The sequence below is a fragment of the Channa argus genome, chromosome 7, assembly GCF_033026475.1.
Source record: "Channa argus isolate prfri chromosome 7, Channa argus male v1.0, whole genome shotgun sequence".
Lineage (NCBI taxonomy): Eukaryota > Metazoa > Chordata > Actinopteri > Anabantiformes > Channidae > Channa > Channa argus.
The window spans coordinates 25,588,878-25,609,639 of record NC_090203.1 but is presented as its reverse complement, the minus strand read 5'-3'; the positions used below and the strand labels follow the sequence as shown (position 1 = coordinate 25,609,639).

Sequence of the window (20,762 nt, the reverse complement as noted above, 5' to 3'; positions counted from 1 at the left end):
TTATGCGAGTTTCTTTTTGTTTCACTTATTCTTTATATCCTTAATACCTTATGTTTGGTTAAGCATATATATAATAACAACATTACAAAAAAATAAAATAATACATTGCTCAAATAGCAGATACGTAAGAAATAAGCTTCTTTATTCAATCACAGTTAACTATTTGCTAATGTAGAAAACAGAGACACTCTCAGTTCACTCAGTACATTACAGTATGAGGCCTACACTGATGTGGGGCAGGGGCACAGAAATCCAACCAACCATGCAAGCACAATAATATCTAAATCATCAACCACATCCTGCACAGACAACAATGGCTCAAAATAATCTTAAATATATACTGGCAAACAGAACTGCGTCTAGGAACATATCAGCGGAGTAAAAAAAAAAAAAAGACAAAACAAATAAAAAGGTATTTATGACAAATTTAAAGCAAAGATAATTTTAATGTTTAGCGAATTAGTCAAGGATAAAGCGTTCATAAAGATTACTGCATCATAACAATGGCACAATATAAAACAACAAATTGGTGGCAGTGCATTGTTAACTTATGCCATTGCATAAACCATCTGTTGCTACATTTCTACTACAACACACCAACACTTTTAATTCAAACGTCTAAAGGTTAAATGCAATCCAGCTGCCATTCGCAACTGCATTTGCAAGTGACAGAAAAACAACCTCAGCAGCCAGATAAATGTCTGGTGGTTCAATCTATCATTCAACAGTAATAGAAGTACAGTAGTGAGAAAATATTCAAGGAAAGAAAACATTTTATCTTCACTTAGAGTTTTGCACAAAGCAGTGCAACACACAGCAATGTGCCTTGTTATCTTCCTAAAAATGCTTATTACCCAAAGCAGGACAACACAACTGTCCAGCAGTAAACTGCTACTTACACTGTCACCTGGCTTAATAGATTCATTGTCTGCATAAAGTGATAATTATTACAATTGAAAATTGTGCCAATCAGAAGGAAAAACACTTTTTCCACATTATTTATGCAGTTATAACACAGAAGAACAATTTGAAAACATGCCTACTATAATATTAAATAAAAGTATGTTTAATCACAAAATATATAATTTAAAAATTATTATTATTATTAGTTTATGGTTCTCAGGATCAAAATAATTGAATAAAGTAGCATTAACATTCAGTCTTGCTTGACAAATCTTTTTTTCCCCCAAAACATAGTTTTAAACCCTTTTGTGCTTTTGCAAGCATTTAAAGATTGAAATCATTTGCATCCACCTATGTAGAAATGGTACAAAGGGTCACTGTACATTCAGCTAGTACAAATGCTCCTTCATCATAAGCAACCTAAAGGCAAGGAGGTCTACAAAACCAAAGTTAGAGTGAAATAATGAAAATTATATCATTGCAAAAGTTTGCATACCCCTAAGTAAATAACACAAGGCAAACACAAACAAGGCCTTGTGCTGTGAGAAATAAAATCATACAGCAGAAGCTTATGTGGTGCAAATGTAAACTTTACATAACAATGAGCAGCACAGCATTGGGGGCAGGGGGGGTTTCAGCTAGTTTAGCTGATAGAAGCACTGCATTGAAGCTGGAGTATGTTAAAAAGAGACATGCAGATTTAAAGGCAACACATTTGTTGCTTAAACAGCTGGACCGCTTCAAGAGGAGACAGAGAGACAGAAAGGGAGAGACAACGTGCTGTCAGAGTTGACGTAACATTATATCAACGGAATTCAGGCTATTTCTCATTAGTCTGCATCATATCAAATTAGCTACATAAATTAGACTTATAAAGGCGGTGGGTTCCAGCACCACGGTGGTGTGGACAGCAGCCAGAGAGAGAGATGCAGCTGGTCAGTAATCCATCTGTGTACTGCTGAGTGCTGTGGTTTATATATGATGCTTTGTTTACTCAAGTACGGATGAAGTAAAGTACTAGTGATGATTCACCTTAATACATGAATCCTCGACCAACACCAGCCTATTTTTACACATGATCCGTGATAATAAAATACAAAGAAAAGAGTGTGTCATAAGCGACAGATGTGGAGTAAATATAATGTTGTTGAGAAAAACATTCTTCGCATTACTCTTTTTGCCATTTCAAAAAAAAAAAAAAAAAAAAAAAGGTATGCAAAGTTTTGAACTCAACAGTGACATGGATAAAATAAAACTCAATAATGTGGGAAAAGTTGCTTTGCTTTTGGCCAGATGGCAAAAAGATTTATGTAATAAAAAAATTAATAAAAATTGGTAGGCAAACCAAGCCACACAGGTACCACACACAACAGGCATTAGAAAACAAAGCCATAAAAACATTTTTCTACCCTAAAATCTCTTTCTCTCCGCAGAAAAAAAACTATATTGCATACTGTAAAGGGTAAAGAACTAGTGTTTTTGACTAATACTAAAAAACATGTTATATATTATTTTGCACATAAATAAATCTTTTGATTTGAATCTTGACTTATCAGTAGAGACAGGAGTTAGCGATTTCTGACCTTCACAGGTAGAGAGAGTACACCTTCCAGTACCTGCCACCAAGTTTTTACAGTTCAGTCAGAAGTCACCTATGGGAAGACTTCAATAGTCTGTTCTAGGATAGTATAAACAAACCATCGGACATTTTTCCACCTGTATCGTTCAGTCTGTAATCAAGCCAACTAGTGTTCCAATTCAAAACTGCCTGGAACAAGTATGTTCAACTTTTACTTGAAACGGCACAGGAACAAACTGGGAAGGTGCTTGTACTAGGTCTTACACATAAGAACATCTGCAAATGGGCCTAGGAGGTTCTTGTTGAAAATACACCTGACCCAAACCAGGTAGGTAGTGAAGGGCTTAATATTCTCTGAAAATGTATAGTTCTGCTGGGGGAGGATATAAGGCATATACGTGTTCTCTCCTTGCTCCTGGATCCACACCTCATACTTAACCTCTTTTACCTTAAGGTATTTTAGATTCCAGGGAATTTGCCAGGAGACTGTGAGTTTAGCCTCATTGGTGGTTTGTACTGAGGTCTGACATTGGGGTTCTCTGACCCGGCCAGGGTAGACCGTGGTGGATGGCTTAGCCTTCTTTAAACTGGGCTTGGTCTTCGTGCCCTCTTTGAGGACTTCCAAAAATGAAGGGACATCAACTAATGTGTCCTGGTAGATCCGGAACAGCCACTCTGGGTTGCGGCAGCACAGGTGCCTGGGGACGTCCTTATTTGCCAAAATTCGCTCTTGCTCTTCCTTCTCCAGGTGAGCAATGCCTCCCTGCTCCCACGGTCTGTCTGGGTGGGTGATGGTGTTCTCCTCCTTAGTGTTCCTCCAGGAGATATAGTGAAGGTCCATGCCTGGAAGGGAGGCAAGTGTTTTGTATGGGGTGTACTGCTCTGGGTTTACAGCAAACGGGAAAAGCTCCACCACAGCAGCTCCTCTTGGAAGGAAGAGGGAGGTGATAAGCTGAGCTCCATGCATGCTGACTAACATTGAGGCACCGCTGATCGCCTGGACAATACTGGGGAAAGACTGTTCCTCAAGAGATACTGTGACCACTCTCATCTGGAACTCCTGTGCCAGGGCCATGATTAGTTCTGCTTCATTTAGTATCAGCCTTGTTGTTGAACGACTGAACACAACGATGTAATCATCCTTCTTCTCTTTCACCTTTTCATCTTCAGCACTCCCTCCATCCTTCTCAGCCTCCTCTCCTCTGGTGATGTTCATTTTGTCCATCAGAGCCCTGGCAAACTGCCTGATCTCATTTCCTGAGACCAAAATATTGGCTTTAGGTCCTTGTGGCTGGACAAAACCATACTGATACCAAGTAGTCATTTTGGACAAGCCAATGTAAGATTTAGTAAAACACATGAGCTTGCCAAAGTTTCTAAGCTGTTCTTTGAGTAGTGGCTGCTTGCTGCTGAGAAGGCGGTACAGGTCAAAATGAGGGCCTTCACCCCAGCCCTCCATGAACACCAGTCGAGCCTCATCATCCAAGTCTGAATACTGGTTCATAGTATAGAAGGCTGGGAGTAGGTCATCATGGAATACATGCATTAGGTTATCAGGATTAAACCGGTTTAGGATCAGTGTTACATCTGGTACAAACACAGGCTTGGGCATGAACTTTAAAGCTGCAGCTGGGAGCTCTAAAAAGTTGAAGTACTGGGTGTTGTGATCCTCTACTGATGACAAGTCCAGCAAGGCAGGTTGGAAGCGTCTAGACCCCAGGTTAGGCAACATCACAGAGAAATTCGAGTGAAAAAACACAAACTCCTCTGCTTCTGAAGAGTAGCAGAGGTAATCGAAGCGGCAGATGCGGTCAGTGTGCATTTTGCCCGTGCAGACCATGCGGGTGCCGTGTTCCTGAAGGGCCTGCAGGGCTACATGGTAGTCGATGTGGGCCTGTGAAAGCTCCTGGGACTGCCGTGTCATATGCAACTCTTCCTCTAGCAGGGCAGCGTGCTCACTTAGCTTGGAATACTTCCAAAGGAGAGCTGCGACAACAGAGACCAGCAGCCCGTTAAGGAGTGTCCCCACGCTCATCCTGCAGCCCGCCACTGAAGCTCGCATCACTACTGGTGCCGAGGACCCACCTCCTGACTCCAACAGGCCCCTGACCTCTGAGGGAGGTGACGAGACATTAGCTGCCAGAAAATGACTTAGGAAGGATGGAGGGAAGACAAAAGAGGGTGGAGCAAAAGTGGGAACACGGGGGAAAAGAGGGAGATAGGACAGAAAGGAAAAGAAAGAAAAAGAAAAAAAAATGAGATATGTTAAAAGAACAAACTGATCACAAAGCTAACCAAAAGCAGGAAGTTCAAATTCCTGCCAGTATTTACCTAAATATTAGTGCAGAAGACACAAAAGAGCACTGATATAATTAACAAATCAATGGACCTATAATATAATCCTGCGGTGCTCTTTGAGTAAGGTATACAATTCAGTGATTCATCAGAGCAGCCTTTGCCTTAGCAAACAAATGAGACATTTTCCTAACCTTACTTCCACGGTCACCCTCCCTGGATAAACGTCAAGACAAATTACACAGTGAGGTGGTGTGAAGAAAAGAACAAGCCCTTTTGCTCAGAACTCTACTCATCTGCATATGGAAAGAACAAGTGAGTCATTGAGAGACTCTAAATCAAACCGACTAATGGTCAGCAGCTGCCTGCACATACAAGGCGCCTGGCAGGCTAAATACTCATCTGAGGTGGTAGATTAACCAACTTAAAACTCAGCTTTCCAAATGAATTATTTGCCATTTTTTTTCTTTTATTAAACAAATGTGCACCTGTAAACAGCTGAGAAGAGGGATAATCTCCAGTCTGTGCTTCAATAAATCATCCAGTGTGGCAAACACAAAAATTCATACTAGGAAAAAAATAAAAACGTGCATAAACTCTTCCATATCTCAAATTTCTCTTACTGCTCTAACTTTGTATTTAGTTATTCTATACCCTTTTACTGCCTTACACCCTTTGCACTTTTGTGTTTTCCTGGTTTTTTGTTTTTGCTCCCTCGTTGTCACACTCTTTCTGTTCCTGCTCCATTTTCTTGCATGCTGCTTCTGTTCTGCAGGAGTGGAGCACAGTCTCTGGGCTATTTTTGACATCCCAGCAAGTACAATGTGTCAGTGGCATCAGGGTCACTGTTTGTGATCAAACTCGGCAAATACACAGAGGCACACTATGTACAATTCAAAAAGTAGAAATGTACAGCTGCTCCAGAGAAGAGAGGACAAACATGCTTGGAGCTACTATTTGCTAGAACGGATCAATCCAGGACTTCACATATCGCACAACTGTAAAGACGTGCTGCACTACACAAAACCAAACTGGATTATTTCTTGTTTTACACAGTGTAATAATTTGGCAACCTTCTGCCTTACTAGTCATGAAATTAAAAGCAGAGCAGACTGGCCAGTCAGAATAATCCTAACAGCTGGAACATTTATATTCGTTAGCCTCGTTAGGATGCGGCCCAGTCAGGTGAGTCAAGTAAGAACATAGTCGCGTTATGTTTGGAACTTGCAGGCTCAGGAAACCCGTCTTTTTTATTATTATTATTATTATTATTATTATTATTTCAAGAGATGCATGTTAGGTTAACTGGTGACTGTAAACTGTACATTGGTGTGAATGTGAGTTTGAATGGTTGTTTGTCTGTATATGTCTCTGTGTTAGTCCTGATAAAGTGGACACCTGTCCAGGGTGGACCCCACCTCTTGCCCAATGACAGCTGGCATAGGCTCCAGTCCCCCAGGACCCTAAAAAGATAAGCATTTACAAATAACGAATGGATGGAAATGTATATTTTCAATTTTATTTTTAATAAATTATATTGGATACAATGATATATCCAATATTGGTGGATGAGCCATAAAATTAAGAAAGGGAAGCTAGTTATGCAGAAAATGCAAGCAATAGGGGTAAATAAATTATTGTTAATATGCAAATAAACGCACTAAACTCTAGCGACAAACACAGCTTATGCCTTTGAAAAAAAGGTTTGTTTTTACAGCCTTTAAAAATCACTTGCTGCTTAATAAGATAAAGAAAATGTAACAAAATGAAGTAGAGTGGATGTGTATCAAAGCATCATAGACACCATATCCTATAGCATGATGCAGCAGCCAAAATAAAGTGAACTGAACTGTGAAGAGAAGGCTGCTACGCTAACATTAGGCAGGCGTCCTGCACGCTCCAATCCACAAGGACAAGGGTAGCATGAGCCCTACAGTGCCAGCAGAGCAGTTTAATCCCTCTCGCTGCACACTGGTTCCCACAGGGAGACATGTGAATGTCCTCTGCAATTTGCCTGAGCCAAGACTTTGAAAGCTTCAAAATGTCAGTCTCTGTGTGACATCACAACATGCACAAATCGCCCTCATTTGCATCCCAGCATGTTACAGACAAGCAAACAGAGACCTCCACATTGTAAGAGGCCTTGTGGTTCTGGTCAGGTTATTTAGCACATACAGGTTCAAATCAGGTTAAATAAAGCTTTGCTTAATGTGTGAAATCATTTGAAGTGACCTTGAAGGTAAGTGACTTTTATATCTCATCAGTAGTGTGAAGGAGCCAGTCTAGACAGCAACAATAATATTGTTTAAATTGAGAAAAGGTCACAGTAGTAGCAAATATAATGGGATGTGAGCTCTTTAGAGCTACTCTAACAGTGGGGAATGGTTTCCTCTTTCTGAACGTGGACACTGTTAAGTAACTTACTGACTGACTGAGTTTCTGGGTCTCGGGCTGATGTGTAATTAATACATTTATTAGTGCAGTGTGTCGATATGCCTGCTGTCAGAGATGACAGCCCCATAACTCAAAAACTCGGAAAATAATTTGTCACTGGAGGCAATATGGTTAAAAATAAAAGTCATTACTGGGAAATATTCCATCAATTATTTTCACAATTTTATTAGATTTCTTTAAGCATTAAGTGCAATCTAACAACTATGTGCACTGGAAAACATAAAGCAGAATGAAACTGATTTAAAAACCATTTTGGCAAAAGCTTTTCACCCAGGTGAGTCTTGCAAGTACTTCTTACGTGGCCAGATGGCACAGAGCATCCATTTAATCCCTATACAGTTTTTGTTTCTTCCAAACTGCTGAATGTAAATCCAAAATACACTCTCTTTAAGCTCTAATTTGATCTCTATCTGCTCCTGAGATAGCACAATCTCCTTGCAGGCTAGCTGCTAGTGCTTTCACTTTGGTAGATATTTTCCATCGGATATACAGTATCAAAGCTGTTTAGCAGAGATCCTGCTGGGCTGCTTAGGGCTGGTAAAATCAGTGAAACACATACAGACTTCAACACAGGAATTAACAAACCTCTATATTCATGACCATGAAAAAAACCTTTTTACATTATTTGTAGCCATCTGTTTTATTATTAATGTGAAGTATTGATTAAAGAAGCTCTGAAGACATCATCAGTCTGAGCTGTAAATCATCAACAGATGTAAGAGCCAGTAAAAACACAGATCCAGCCCCTTATTAGCCCAGTAACATAAACACTTGTCTCTGTAATGAATAGCAATAATTTTCAAATAGGCGAATAATGATAAGAGATTTAACAAATGCAAGGACAGGGGGTGGTCAAAGACTTATTTCATTATAATTCATTTCATTAAATTTACATAACAATTCACAAGCAGAACTGAGCACACTGCCTTACACACCGGTTGAGGTGAGAAACAAAAAAGGCTCACACCCACCCATACTTTGATACCTCAGCACTTTTGAAGGTTGATTTCTCTGCCCAGCAAACCTTGAGGCTATATGCACCAACATGTACAACCCCACTTCCAAAAAAGTTGTGAGGATGTTTAAAACTTAAATAATTATTTATGTTTACACATCGTCCTAATCCTTTTATAATACCTTTACCTAAGTTGCCTAGAGATCTGTGTGTGCATTAAATGTCAATTTTTCAATACATACCCATTTGAAATAGGTTAAATACTAATTTTTTACAGTATTTATATCCAAGTTCCAGCTGAAAATTGTCCCTCCCGTCTCTCCAACAGCAAGTTGACATCCCAAATCTCAACAACACCGTGCAGAGCTGCGCATCAATGAGCTGGTTAACGTAATAAAGTCAGGAGGCCGGATTGGAACATGAAGAAAAGGCAAAAACAAAGAAACAGAAAGATGGAGCAGCTAGAGAAACAGCTATCAGAGCACGTTGGAAATATATTTACACACCTTGCCTGTTTCATTTTCCTCCTCTCTTTCAACACCAGCTTTAAGTTGCACTTCTTGTTTAATTCTACTTCTTCAGTAAATACTGGTTAGAAAATGCAGCACTTCCACCTTTTTTGAACATTTGCCTCCATTGTTACGGTATAACTAAAACCCTTTCACGAACACGTCTAAATGTAATAATTCCAGCTTTAGTCATCCAATCAGCTGTGTGAAAAAGCATGAATGAGCTGTAAATCTGTCCAAATAAAAGAGTTCAAGCAGTATTTGAACTATAAGGCTGTAGCAGACTACATACGGACGGAATAGGTTTCGTTATATGAATCTTTTCATAAAGGGGTAATTTTTCAGGACTTCAATGCGGTGTCAATTTTTCCGTGATATCAAAAGTCCACTGATGTATAACTGTCATGTACTTTTTGTTCTCAATCATTTTAAACCATAAAATCCTCATAAAACACCACCACTACCTCCTCCTAAACTATCTGCCCGTCAATACTGTCTCAGGGCTGCCTCTCAGTTGTGTCTTCAGCTCTGGCATCTCCACTTTTACTGTTAGCATATCTGTTGGCTATGGAGATTAGAAGCGCCCTGGTCATGTGGAGGAAGGTGGCATGGGTTAGACTGAAGCGTGTAATGCATTTTAATGAGATTCCCTTAAAAAAAAAAGAAAAAAAAAGAAAAGAAAAAAAAGGGCTAAGAGGGCTGTGGAAGGAGAGTCGCAGCAGTGGCCCTGTGCTGTGATTACACACTCGATCCAGTGTTACTCATCCCTTCCAACTCAGCATATCACTTATTAAAATAAATCTGCTACTTTTCTCTACATTTCCTCACTCATCTCCTGACTGAGAGCTCAGACTTCTTTAAAAGACAAAAAAAAAAAAAAAAAAAAGAATAACCTAGACAATATCATCTTTTCCTTCCTCCCAATACCTGCTCTCTCTCCTTTCAAAACGTGATTGTTGATCTCTTCTGGCTGTGATGTGTCATTAGTCATTGTCATCTTTTCTCCTGTACCAAATGTGGCCTGTCAGGTTGGATCAAGCTGCTTGGAGCTCAGTGTGGCACCAGGGAGCATTAATGGCCCAACAGCCATTATCTGGCTGTACAAAGACAAGTCTCATACCCTTTCTCTCACTGTGCACCTCTTTCTCAAACACGTTTGGACATGGACACACACAGACACACATACACACACACAGTTCTGTTACATAAATGCAGAGCAATTTCATCCAGTCTACTGGTGAAAAATGGCCTGACTGCTTCATAATGACTTGCACTGAGCATCATAAAATGCCCTTGGTCTCTGTTAAGACACATCACCTATCTGAATACTTGCCTATTCCAAACAGAGACTGATTACTCGCCTGATTGATATCCTGGTTATTAATAACCCTTTCATTCTTCTCTACATCACACACAGGCAGTGATCCACTATGGTCTCTCAAATACAGCAGATAAGACCAAGATATGTGCACAACATTGTCCTGTCCATGCTTCTAAGTGACAGAAGAGAAACCGATGTGGCTAATGTGGCAACCTGCAATGTGTGTGTGTTAAACTGACAGACAGACAGAAAAATTGGAACATTCTCTAAAAACACAGCAACACAGAACATGAGTGTTGCTCCTGACAGGCACTATTCTGATAGGGACAGAAATAGACTACGAAGGTTGGATGTACACTTGCAGATGAGTGTTCAAGCTCAAAAGATGCTGATACTAGCAATTTTGGAAACTCAGGTAACCTGAGAAATCAGGGATTATAGAGTCTATTGGTGCTTGACAGGGCTGTGTGTGGCTATATTTGGAATGTTCGACTGCTAATACCTGCCCTAAGATCTACACTGTGGTTCCTTGAGCTAATGTTAGCTTCTCAGACACAAGTAGCTTCTAGAATTCAGGAGGTCAGCTTACAATTTAGGAGCTACTGGGGCTAGAATCATAATAAAATTAAGCAAAAAGCATCAAAACTTAACTTTGTTTGTAACAGCTCTCTTCACCGATGGACAGATGCATAAATTCAGATTTAAAAAGGCTGCACTGTCACCTAGTTCGGTTTCAATTCATTTTAATCATAAGAAATGCATCAAATAAAACTGCACTACAGCTCACAGTAAATATATGCAGAAACAATCTCAATCGCTTGTGTATCAAAACTTGTTCCTATTCCTCCACTTATTAGACCTGTGAATGCGGAAACAAAAAGAAAATAATTTAAGATTTGTGTAGCACTGGCAAAGCTCTGCAACAGTGCCAGAGCAGTAGTCATTATGTGCAGCTGTAGATATTTTTAGCATATGTAATACTGAATTATCACATAAACCTGTCAACCATCAACAGTGACATCAGTGAGTAGGTAATGCATGGTGGAAACAAACTTTTCAAAGTATCAAATAATTGATGAAATTTCCAACCTATTTTTTTCACATCTTGTGCCAGGAGTCACTTCCTTTATAAAAAAAAAGCTACTGTACCCGGCAGCTGTAGGTAAAGCAACCATCCAAATCGTTTAAGTACAGGAAGACTCAACATTGGTTAGTCTTTTATTAACAGAGTTAGAACAGGTGGATACACACTTTATGTTTTAGTCTTAGCAATACATTTAAGCAAGTTTAAACCTGATGTATCATTATGCTTTAACCACATGTAACCAGTTAAAATGGTTACATTTAGCTCCAGCTTTACCAACAGTGATCTTTGACCCTTATACTGCATGTTTTGTCTTAAATACTATATTCACTATTGTTTAAATACATTGTTTTAGGTGGAATACTTTTACTTTAGAGCTTTAAGCAAAATGTAGTTAATCCGCTAAGTACTTTTACTTGAGAAAATATTGGATGTGGTATCCCAGAAGTGCTGTTTATTGGCAAATGGACATGCTTTCAGTCTGAGAAAAATCCATGCACGCATACACTGCGAAGTGACTATTGCGTAGGTGTACATCACAATGATGATACCTGAAAAATATATTGTGCAGCCCTAGGCTTGCTAATGTTTTATCTACTGTACTGCAAAGTAGTTCAAGTTCAAAAAAGGTCCAGTACATAAAAAACTAAATTTCATTTAATTTCCCCCTTTTATTTAGCCATTATTTAGGTTTATGCCAAAACAGCAAAATCTTTGATGACTTCATATCTTATACCATACTTAATATAAAGTCTCTTGAAGCTTGAGGAACTTGACAGAAATCAAAATAAAAAGTATGTGGATTTAAAAACGTTTGAGAAAGTAAAAACAGATAAAATCATCACTAAAAATTATTAACCTTTTTTTAAGAGACTGTTGTTTAACTGAATGAAGCCACTGTGCAATGGTCCTTGTTCCTTACAGGACAAAGAAAATATTAAGTCCGTTAGAAACCTGATTCTTAGACAGTGCAGATGCCGAAATTCTTGCAAGGCCTTTGCTGAATCGTTCGCAAAAGAATTCGATTCCGAATTTGATCGACTTATGGTTCTAAACTAGATTTAACATTTGAGGGGGAACTTGGATCATCCTGCCTCATGTACTGTGTGGGAGATAGTGCTGCATTGTTCTCAGAAATGTGCTTATTAAAGCAGCTCTGAACTTCTCTTAATACTAAAGTAATACCTTTGCCAAACCAATTGAGTAGTTACTCATCTTTAAATTCTTTTCTTCTTTAAACCTGGATAAGCAATAAGTGCTAAAGCGATATTAATGCTTCATCAGAACTGTTTTCAAATGTTATTTTTCAGTTTAGAATTTATGTTGCCAAAGTATATCTGGTTCTTCCCCACCTCTAATAAAAATCAGCATCTCTAAACTTTTCTATAGGAACCATTCTGAATGTCCACGAAGTAACATGAGACAGTCCCAAGTGGAGATACCAGATGTCAAACAGCACAAAGTACTCACATTTTCTAACTAAAATCCAGAAATTAGGCCAAGAAAGTAGAACTGGTTTGAGCCTCAAAAATAAAAAAAATGTTGCCATATGTACTTTAACTTGGAAAAGCATAATGCCCAGAATGACAGCATCTGTTGCCAGATGCTCCTCATTTACTTCTAGATTGAGGTGCCCTGTGTTTTTCAGACACACATTACTGAATACTTGCATGCTGCATGCACATCAGGTCCACATGCTTTTTTTTGAGCTGTGATAATATGAAAATACCTTTAATGTTGTAAATCTATGCAGAAGCATTTGAGTGCACCTTTGCAGTACTGTGTTTTCAGATTTATCCTAATACACAATCTGTTTTTTACAAACCAGACCACATACTGTGTGTGCGCACATCCACTGCGACACTTTGAAAAGCTATACAAGTGAACTCCACTAGGCAGTGGATGTATGCATAAATTAGTTATTTTAGAAATGAGACAGCAGGCAGCACATTTTTATTGAAAATGCAAAAGTATTCATAAGTGTGGATTCAAACATTTTTCCCTCTACAAGTCAGCATTATTTTTGCAAAGAGCAAAACTTTGCTAAACCTGTCTCTATAAATTTCTGGCATGAAGGAGGATGGAGAAAACAGAGGCCATTGACAAATAAAATCCAATCACAAGTGGTGAACTAACCCAGTTGTGATGAGATCTAACAGCATCTAGTGGAGAGAAAACTGACAGTAAAAATGTACCAGATTATATCCGAATGTAAAACAGTCTGGACTGAATTCTAGATTTGTTTTGGCTGTACTGTCAGCGTATTGCAAACAATCCAAACTTTTCACAGTTTGGCGTACTGGAACAAAAATGAATGCTCTTAGATTTGTACCCTGAACGTTGCCATTAAAGAGAAGCTTTTGTCATTTTGTAAATTGACCATAAAACTCACCACATTAAAACCAACTATTAATGCCTCTACTAATGGGTAACAATTTTCCCGATTATTCGGAATGGCCATAATTCCACTGGGAGATCTTGAGTATGCACAGTTGACTCTTCCTAATTCAAATCTCTGTACTAAGTTATGGAAAATTGAAGCATATGTTTTTTGTAAAATATAAGTAACAAGTCGTTCAGTATAGCTGCATGTTGGGCTGATGTGGTTTAGAAAATGACTCAAGTTACTCTTTAACATTACACAGTATATACTTGAGAGGAGAGAATTATTGTTCCATAGCCTACAAAGTTACTATTAAGACATAAATAGAAAAAGGTAAAGAGCTATACATTATATTCATCCATTATCTTTAAGCACTTATCATGTTTTAGGGTCACTGGGGACTGGAGCCTGCTCCAGCTGTCAGGTAAGAAGTGAGGTACAGCATGGACAGGTCTCCACAGACAGACAGCCATTCACACTAACATTCACATTGGCAATTTAGACGCACCAATTAATCGAACATGCAGATCTTTGGACTGTGGGAGGCAACTGGAGTATGGACAGACCTTCTAGCTGTGAGGCAGCAACACTAACCACTCTACCATCGTGCTGCTCGCTACAGAGTTTAGTGGGTAAATTCTCTTTTTCTATTCTCCAAACATCGGAATTCACATGAGCGATGTCTGCGGGTAATTACTGACTGGAGGTCAACTTTTACCCACCCATTCCATGACCTTAGCACTGCCTTCAATTATTTGAAAACACATGTATTGGAAGTAATGTATTCATATCTCCTTAAATATATGGACACACTAAATGCAGATTGTGTTAAAAGCCTCATTGATACATCTATATATATATATATATATATATATATATATATATATATATATATATATATATATATTATGTGTGTGACCTAAACTATTTATTACCTATATTTCTTTTTAATATATTTACACAGACCTAAAAGATGGATTTCTAGCTCGGCAACAGCTGGTAGCTTCTTTCTTAACGCCGGATACACTCCAGCAGCTGAAAAGCCCAAGCTGTCCGACACGTCAGGCTCAAGGAATTTTATCAGACCGAATTTTCTGTGCCAAAACGATAAACGTCTTCTGTAAATAATTCTTACCTTGGGTGCGAGTGAAAACGTCGTTTCTGTCTGTGAGGACAGTTAAGACGCTAGCTCATTTCGGCAGCATCAGTGCCTCCGTCTGTTGCAGAGACGGTCCTGAACAGTCTCACAACACATGCGGACGAAGGGAAAAGAAGAACACCGGCGGACATGCGGACTATTTGGAAAAATACCGGCGTGTTCAGTCATTGGGTTGCTGAAAACACTGCCGGTGCTTTCTTGTGTTGTTTACAAGCTAGCCTAGCTGACAGGCAGCGGCAGAGAGTGTGTGTGGAGCTGAGTGGATACCGACTCCACTCTGCTGCGTCCTGTCTCCACCTACCGCCACATCTCGCTGCCAGATCTCGCGATGACATCGATCTCTGGATTATCCCATGGTAAATTCGTCTAAGTGCGTCTTGATCGTTTTCTCAAATAAAATCAATACCGCTTTGTAAGGCTAATATTACATTTTTATGTATAAATCTGTTACTAATATACTGTAAAATTTAGGCAACTGCAAACATGTAAAGCATTTTAATGTTGCCTATTGTAAATGGCCACTTATTTAGCGCTTTAGTCCAAAGCGCTTTACAATGATTGGATAAAATATATAAGAGTCTATATAAGTGACCATTTACCATATATGAGAAAGTTCCTCTTTGCTTAAAATACCATTTGACTTGCCAACACTTAACAGTGCCACTTTATTCTCAAATACATCCTCTTCAATTTATGTCTAATTTCTGTATGTATTTACTATACTTAGTCTGCTAAGCCCTCCAGGAATGGTTAGAGCAGAATTGATAGTCCATGTGAAATACTCTAAGATGTCAATAGAGTGAAGTTTCAGCTCCCTGATTTAAGACATAAAATACGCTAGTATGGTATGAAATATCTTGGAAAAGGAAGCACATTCTGAACCGGAGCACAATTGTTACTACTGACATTACACATTAATGATGCTTTTGTTATATCCAAATGTCCCCAGTAAAGCATGACAGAAAAGAGACAGTTGGCATCAACGACATTGTTATTATTTACACCTTCCTACTGTGACATATCGTCTGTGAAAAAGTCCCTTGCAGTTACAGAAGAAGAAATACCCATGTAGTTGACAAAAAGGGTTGAATAAGATACAGTCATGTAGGAACATCATTCAGATCCACTTTTGAGTCTTGAAAAGAATTACTTTTTATTAAAAAACAAAGCAAAAAATGTGTTAGATTCAGAATGGAATGGGCCACTAGATATATATGACATTGTAATAATGACAAGCCTTGAGCTTTTAACTTAAGAACATGCATTATAGATTTCTCCCATGACACAATTTCTAGCAAAGCTCCCATAAAGTTATTCTGAAGAACGCCATTAGGAACACAGTGGTGACAAATCGAATACAAAGCAACACTCCCCTCTTGAGTTTGGAAAAAGAAAAGCAAGCAGCACTTACTGTTTAAATTAATTTACAGAGATGCAGGGAGGAAGACACAAACTTGAATCCCAGTATGCATTGATTTCAAAGGCTTAATTTCCAGTTTGATTCTTGTCTTTTAAACTGTAATTGAAATCAAAGTTTCTCACAGATAGATACAAATGAAGGAAAACTTGCAAAGAAACACCTTCAGTGCTCCAAAAAGCAACCAATGTAGGTTTCATTTGTGTAGTTATTTTATTCCAAAAATATCAAACCAATGACTGCTGAATGAATGCTGACCTTAACTGACTTTGGTTGTGTCCAATAAAAAAGAAGCACTGTTATCCCTACCTTTTCCATAATTCTTATTAGTTGTGTTTTGAAAGGTTTTGTTGTGTTTTTTCTTTGTTATTGTTTTGTGAAGGCCTCTTGTGTTTTTGTTGTTATGTTTTATTTCTTTTTTTGGTGTGTTTAGTAAAAATGGTATTTTCTCATTTTGTTGGGTTTTGTCTTTTGTTGTAGTGATTAGTAAAAATTGTGTTTTCTCCTTTGTTGTGTTTTGTGACATGTTGTTCTGTTCTGTCTTTTGTCGTGTTTAGAAAAATTGTATGTTTTCTCTTTTGTTGTTTCTTATGCTTTATTGTTGTTGTTAGTAACCATTGTGCGGTTCTCTTTAGTCAATATATTTTAAAAAAACTTGAAACTTGAAATTTTACCACACTGCAAAACAAATTTCGTGTTTATGGGGACAATAACAATTAACGAATTATAGAATAAATATGATCACAGGATGGGGATGCAGTCACCCACTTGTCAAGATATAGAAGCTAGTTTTTAATAGATAAATAATATAATAAATAAAACCTCGTCTACAAAACCCAAAACCACCAGGTGGTTTTATTGTTGTGGCTGAAAGCTATATGTGAGCATTCAGACATAGCTTTCAAACATTCCTTGGTTTCCCTCACAAAGTCGAATTAATTTATTATGTTTGTAAAACCCCTTTTGTAATGCTTAAAAACAAACTGTACTACGTTTAAGCAGTGATAAGGATTTTCCAGAAAATCAGAGATGGAGCCTACTCGAGGAAAATAAAAAAAGAAAAAAGCTAAAACAATTATGCTTTTGTCTGTCACTAGATGTCACTGTACGCTGTTTATTTGAAAGACTATTCAGGCAAGGGCTGCATCACACACAAATCATGAATGTAATTACAGATTAAGAAAATCTTGTAGAAGACAGATTTCAGATTTTATTTCAGTATTCAATAATACTAAACTTACTTTATGAGAGACTGGGGAAGTTGTTGAGAACCTTTCCCAGCCCGAGGAGTTTGTTTGACGTCATGCGGTTGGTGATGCTCTTATGCTGCCTTCAGGTGATCCTCGTATGGACTTGAGCTCTCAATTTGTGACTACATAAAACTTGCTCTGCGGGTAATTAATTTTATTTGAGCAATAATAAAACTATTAGCAAAATCGTCAGAGTTTTTTGGTATGACAAAACTAGCCTGTCTGCCTTTTGATTGATCTAAATGGAACATGTGGCTTTTTTTGTTTTTCCACTTATTTCGTGAACGATGAGGCGCAGGGTGCCCGATAGTAAAGTCCGGACGGCTCGTGCAGTCTTTAGTGTGAGCGTATTAGAAATGTCGCCTCTTATTTAGCGCATGAATGTAACACAGCCCCACCGCCTCTGATGGGAGGTTACAACGATTCCGATTAGGGCTGCCGCTGCCAGCGATGCTATGTCTCGTTTTACGGATGAGCTCTAGGCATAGGCACCGCTTGAGTGCCGCCATCACCTCAAAGAAGCTGTACCATCATTTGCTAACTCGCGACCAGCAGCGATAGTCAGCACCCGCCGGATGCCAAGGTACCCGGTGAAGACCGGTCTCAGGGCTTTATGTTTACCGAAGAGAGGCTAGAGAGGTGAGCTGAGCAAGCCGTAGTAACTTTAGCATGCTAAATGCTAACCGAGGCTAGCTGTGTGATATTGAAAGCCGCACCTGTGCACCTTTGTCACCAGCGTTTTGATACTACACTACAACATGTTTGGGTAAAAGTAGCTTTCTGGTGTGTTTGCAAATTAGCGGTCAACATTGTAGCGTGAAAGAAGTAAAGCAGTTATCGCCAGTCTTTAGGAAAGCTTGGTAACGTTGATCAATCAATGAACAACGAGCTAGCCCCTGGGAACGTTAGGCTAATGTTAGGTGTGCGCGTTACTGCTGGGCCCGGTATGCGGCTGACTTCTGGGCCAACGTTGTTCTGTTAGGCTTTAATGTGCTAGTATAACAACTGAGCATATATATGACTACATCACGTTATGTGATTGTATTACTTTGTAGTTGGCCTTGATAACTGTAACCGCGCACGAGGCGGCACGCCAAGGTAAACGAGCTAACGTGAGAGCAGCCGCCGTCCTGTCAAAACAAGCCCAACGCCTCTGAGGCTTCAACAATCTGAGGATGCACGAAAGGCTTTTTATAGGTTTACTTGCATATTATTTTCGACAAGTCTTTGCACTAGACTCCTAATGCAGCCTGTTATACTTTGCAGTGTATCCAAACGTTATTCTGCATCATCGTAAGGGAGTGGGCAGGTACACTGGAAATGTCAGGCAAATGGGGCATTATGGTAAACAAGGAAATGTTTTAACTTTTATAAAGAGCCATCTGTGTCTTGGTCAGTTTTACATCCTTTACTATGAGCTTAAGTCCTTCATCATTACAACTGTAGTAATATTGCATATCTTATGTGTCATTTAGGAAGCTGGAGCCATGGGTTTCTTCTTCAGCCTTCGATGAACTAAACTAAAATGGACCCACAGGACTCATCCAACCAGCCCCTGCCCACAGTGGGGGCTCCCCTCATTCCATCACCTTCTCCAGCTATTGCGGGCTTTAAGCGGGGCTATGATGGCAAGATTGCTGGTCTGTATGACCTAGACAAAACGCTGGGTCGTGGCCACTTTGCTGTGGTCAAGCTGGCACGCCATGTCTTCACTGGGGAGAAAGTTGCAGTAAAGGTGATAGACAAGACAAAGCTGGACACTGTGGCCACGGGGCACCTTTTCCAGGAAGTCCGCTGCATGAAGTTGGTCCAGCATCCCAACATTGTGCGCCTGTATGAAGTGATAGACACTCAGACCAAGCTTTATCTGATCTTGGAGCTAGGTGATGGAGGAGATATGTTTGACTACATTATGAAACATGAGGAGGGTCTGAATGAAGAACTGGCCAAGATATATTTTGCTCAGATTGTCCATGCTATCTCCTATTGCCATCGGCTGCATGTGGTGCACCGGGACCTCAAGCCAGAGAATGTGGTGTTCTTTGAGAAACAAGGGCTGGTCAAACTAACAGACTTTGGATTTAGTAATAAGTTTCAGCCTGGGAAAAAGCTAACAACCAGTTGTGGATCTCTGGCATACTCCGCACCAGAAATTCTACTAGGTGATGAGTATGATGCTCCAGCAGTAGGTATGTAAAATATGTAGGCTGATGATTAGTTTCAAAGTAATGCGCTAAGTCTCTCTGTTTAATTAGAGGATGGCAGAAAGTTGTAGTGCACTACTACCAAAGAGGATGTAAGCAAGTTGTTTGATTCAGCCTTTCCCTGAGGCACATTAGTCATTGTATGATCTATTGACTTGGAACAGCTTTTTGCCTGCAGTGCCAGATTTGTGTCCAGTTCACTTATTAACTCCTTCACCTTCAAAATAAGCATCGCTTTGTGCTTTTGACATTAGACAACACAGGATATCTTTATCATACTCATTTTTAAATCTAGCCTTAGAACAGTGGTGTGATGTGGTTGGCTGTGGGTAGCACCTTCACACTTTTTCTTTTCACACCTTGCTCCAACACCTTGGCTGTTGGTATGCTTACAGTGCTGGAACACGTGTTCATCATGGATTGTTTGGGGATTACAAAGTTTGATTTATCCAGACGTCATCAGTTTTATGTCAGGACTCCGTGCAATGCTATTTGAAGTAGACTTGTGTTGTACATTCTACTGGGATACTTGTTAATACTTGACACAGATCCATTTGCAGGCTGCCATAGTCCATGTGCTAGAAGGTCAGCTCTACTAGTGCTGATGTCTGTGGGTGTCCCATTTCAGTAAATTAACTGGCTCATTGATTTTCTATGAATGCAGACGGACAGATTGTACATCTGTTTATGACTGGTTCACAGGGTTTGTTTGAATAGTCTGAATGATGTTAAAAAGCATTGGACTAGTTACAACATTTGAATAGAATGAGATTTGCCTAGTTAAGGTTGTTTTTTTTTGGTCAGTGTGATTGTTTATGTGGTGTTAATCCTGAAAGAGAAATCTGTGTGTTGTACTGTGTAGAAGATGCATACAGAAGCAGTCAGCTAGGTAATATTTGCTTCCCCTTTTTATGTCACAGTTCTCATAAACCTAAGAGGTGCAGAAGAAGCAATGAGGAAATTGTGGTTATTTCTTTCATTGAAAGTTAAACACAAACCCACACATATTCACTCATCCTACGAATGTTGAAACGGTTTGTTTAACTCAAAGTAGAGAAGGATGCAGTACATACCTTTTGTACTGCGTGCTCTTGTACAATAGTATGACCACGTGTTTGAAAGATTGGTGCTGGTGCAGTGCCCCTGTGAAGACACGAGATGCTTTACCCTAGTTACCTAGGTCCTAGATGAGGTATCTACGAGGTAACTACGGAGTTATTGTAAAACAAACAGTGGGAGTGAATGGCTG

At 39.2% G+C, this 20,762-nt stretch overlaps 3 protein-coding genes across 5 annotated transcripts in view; 2 read left to right on the top strand and 1 right to left on the bottom strand.

Annotated features, from left to right (window-relative positions):
• The window catches only part of gask1a (golgi associated kinase 1A), a 60,618-nt gene extending 51,656 nt beyond the window's left edge, over window positions 1-8,962 (top strand). The window contains exon 7 of the mRNA XM_067510961.1: window positions 8,515-8,962. The gene's annotated coding sequence lies outside the window, so the exon portion shown is untranslated. The remainder of the gene's footprint in view (window positions 1-8,514) is intronic.
• Window positions 122-14,956, bottom strand: pomgnt2 (protein O-linked mannose N-acetylglucosaminyltransferase 2 (beta 1,4-)). Its single transcript, XM_067510963.1, has 2 exons — window positions 14,619-14,956; window positions 122-4,632 (listed from the first exon to the last, which is right to left on the bottom strand). Exon 2 carries the CDS (start codon window positions 4,542-4,544, stop codon window positions 2,736-2,738), a length of 1,809 nt encoding a protein of 602 aa, XP_067367064.1. The 5' UTR covers window positions 4,545-4,632; window positions 14,619-14,956; the 3' UTR covers window positions 122-2,735.
• Window positions 14,957-17,429: 2,473 nt separating this feature from the next.
• snrka (SNF related kinase a) overlaps window positions 17,430-20,762 on the top strand; it is a 49,435-nt gene continuing 46,102 nt past the window's right edge. The window contains exons 1-2 of one of the 3 annotated variants that reach the window (XM_067511844.1): window positions 17,430-17,453; window positions 18,785-19,498. In XM_067511844.1, coding sequence (XP_067367945.1) covers window positions 18,835-19,498 — 664 coding nt within the window. In that variant the 5' untranslated portion in view covers window positions 17,430-17,453; window positions 18,785-18,834. Of the gene's footprint in view, window positions 17,454-17,563; window positions 17,949-18,784; window positions 19,499-20,762 lie in introns of those variants that run through there. The other 2 variants (XM_067511843.1, XM_067511842.1) reach the window with 2 other exon arrangements.

What these genes read in the sequence shown, in the direction of transcription:
- pomgnt2 (XM_067510963.1), bottom strand. Translation starts at nt 4,544, where the DNA reads ATGCGAGCTTCAGTGGCGGGCTGCAGGATGAGCGTGGGGACACTCCTT.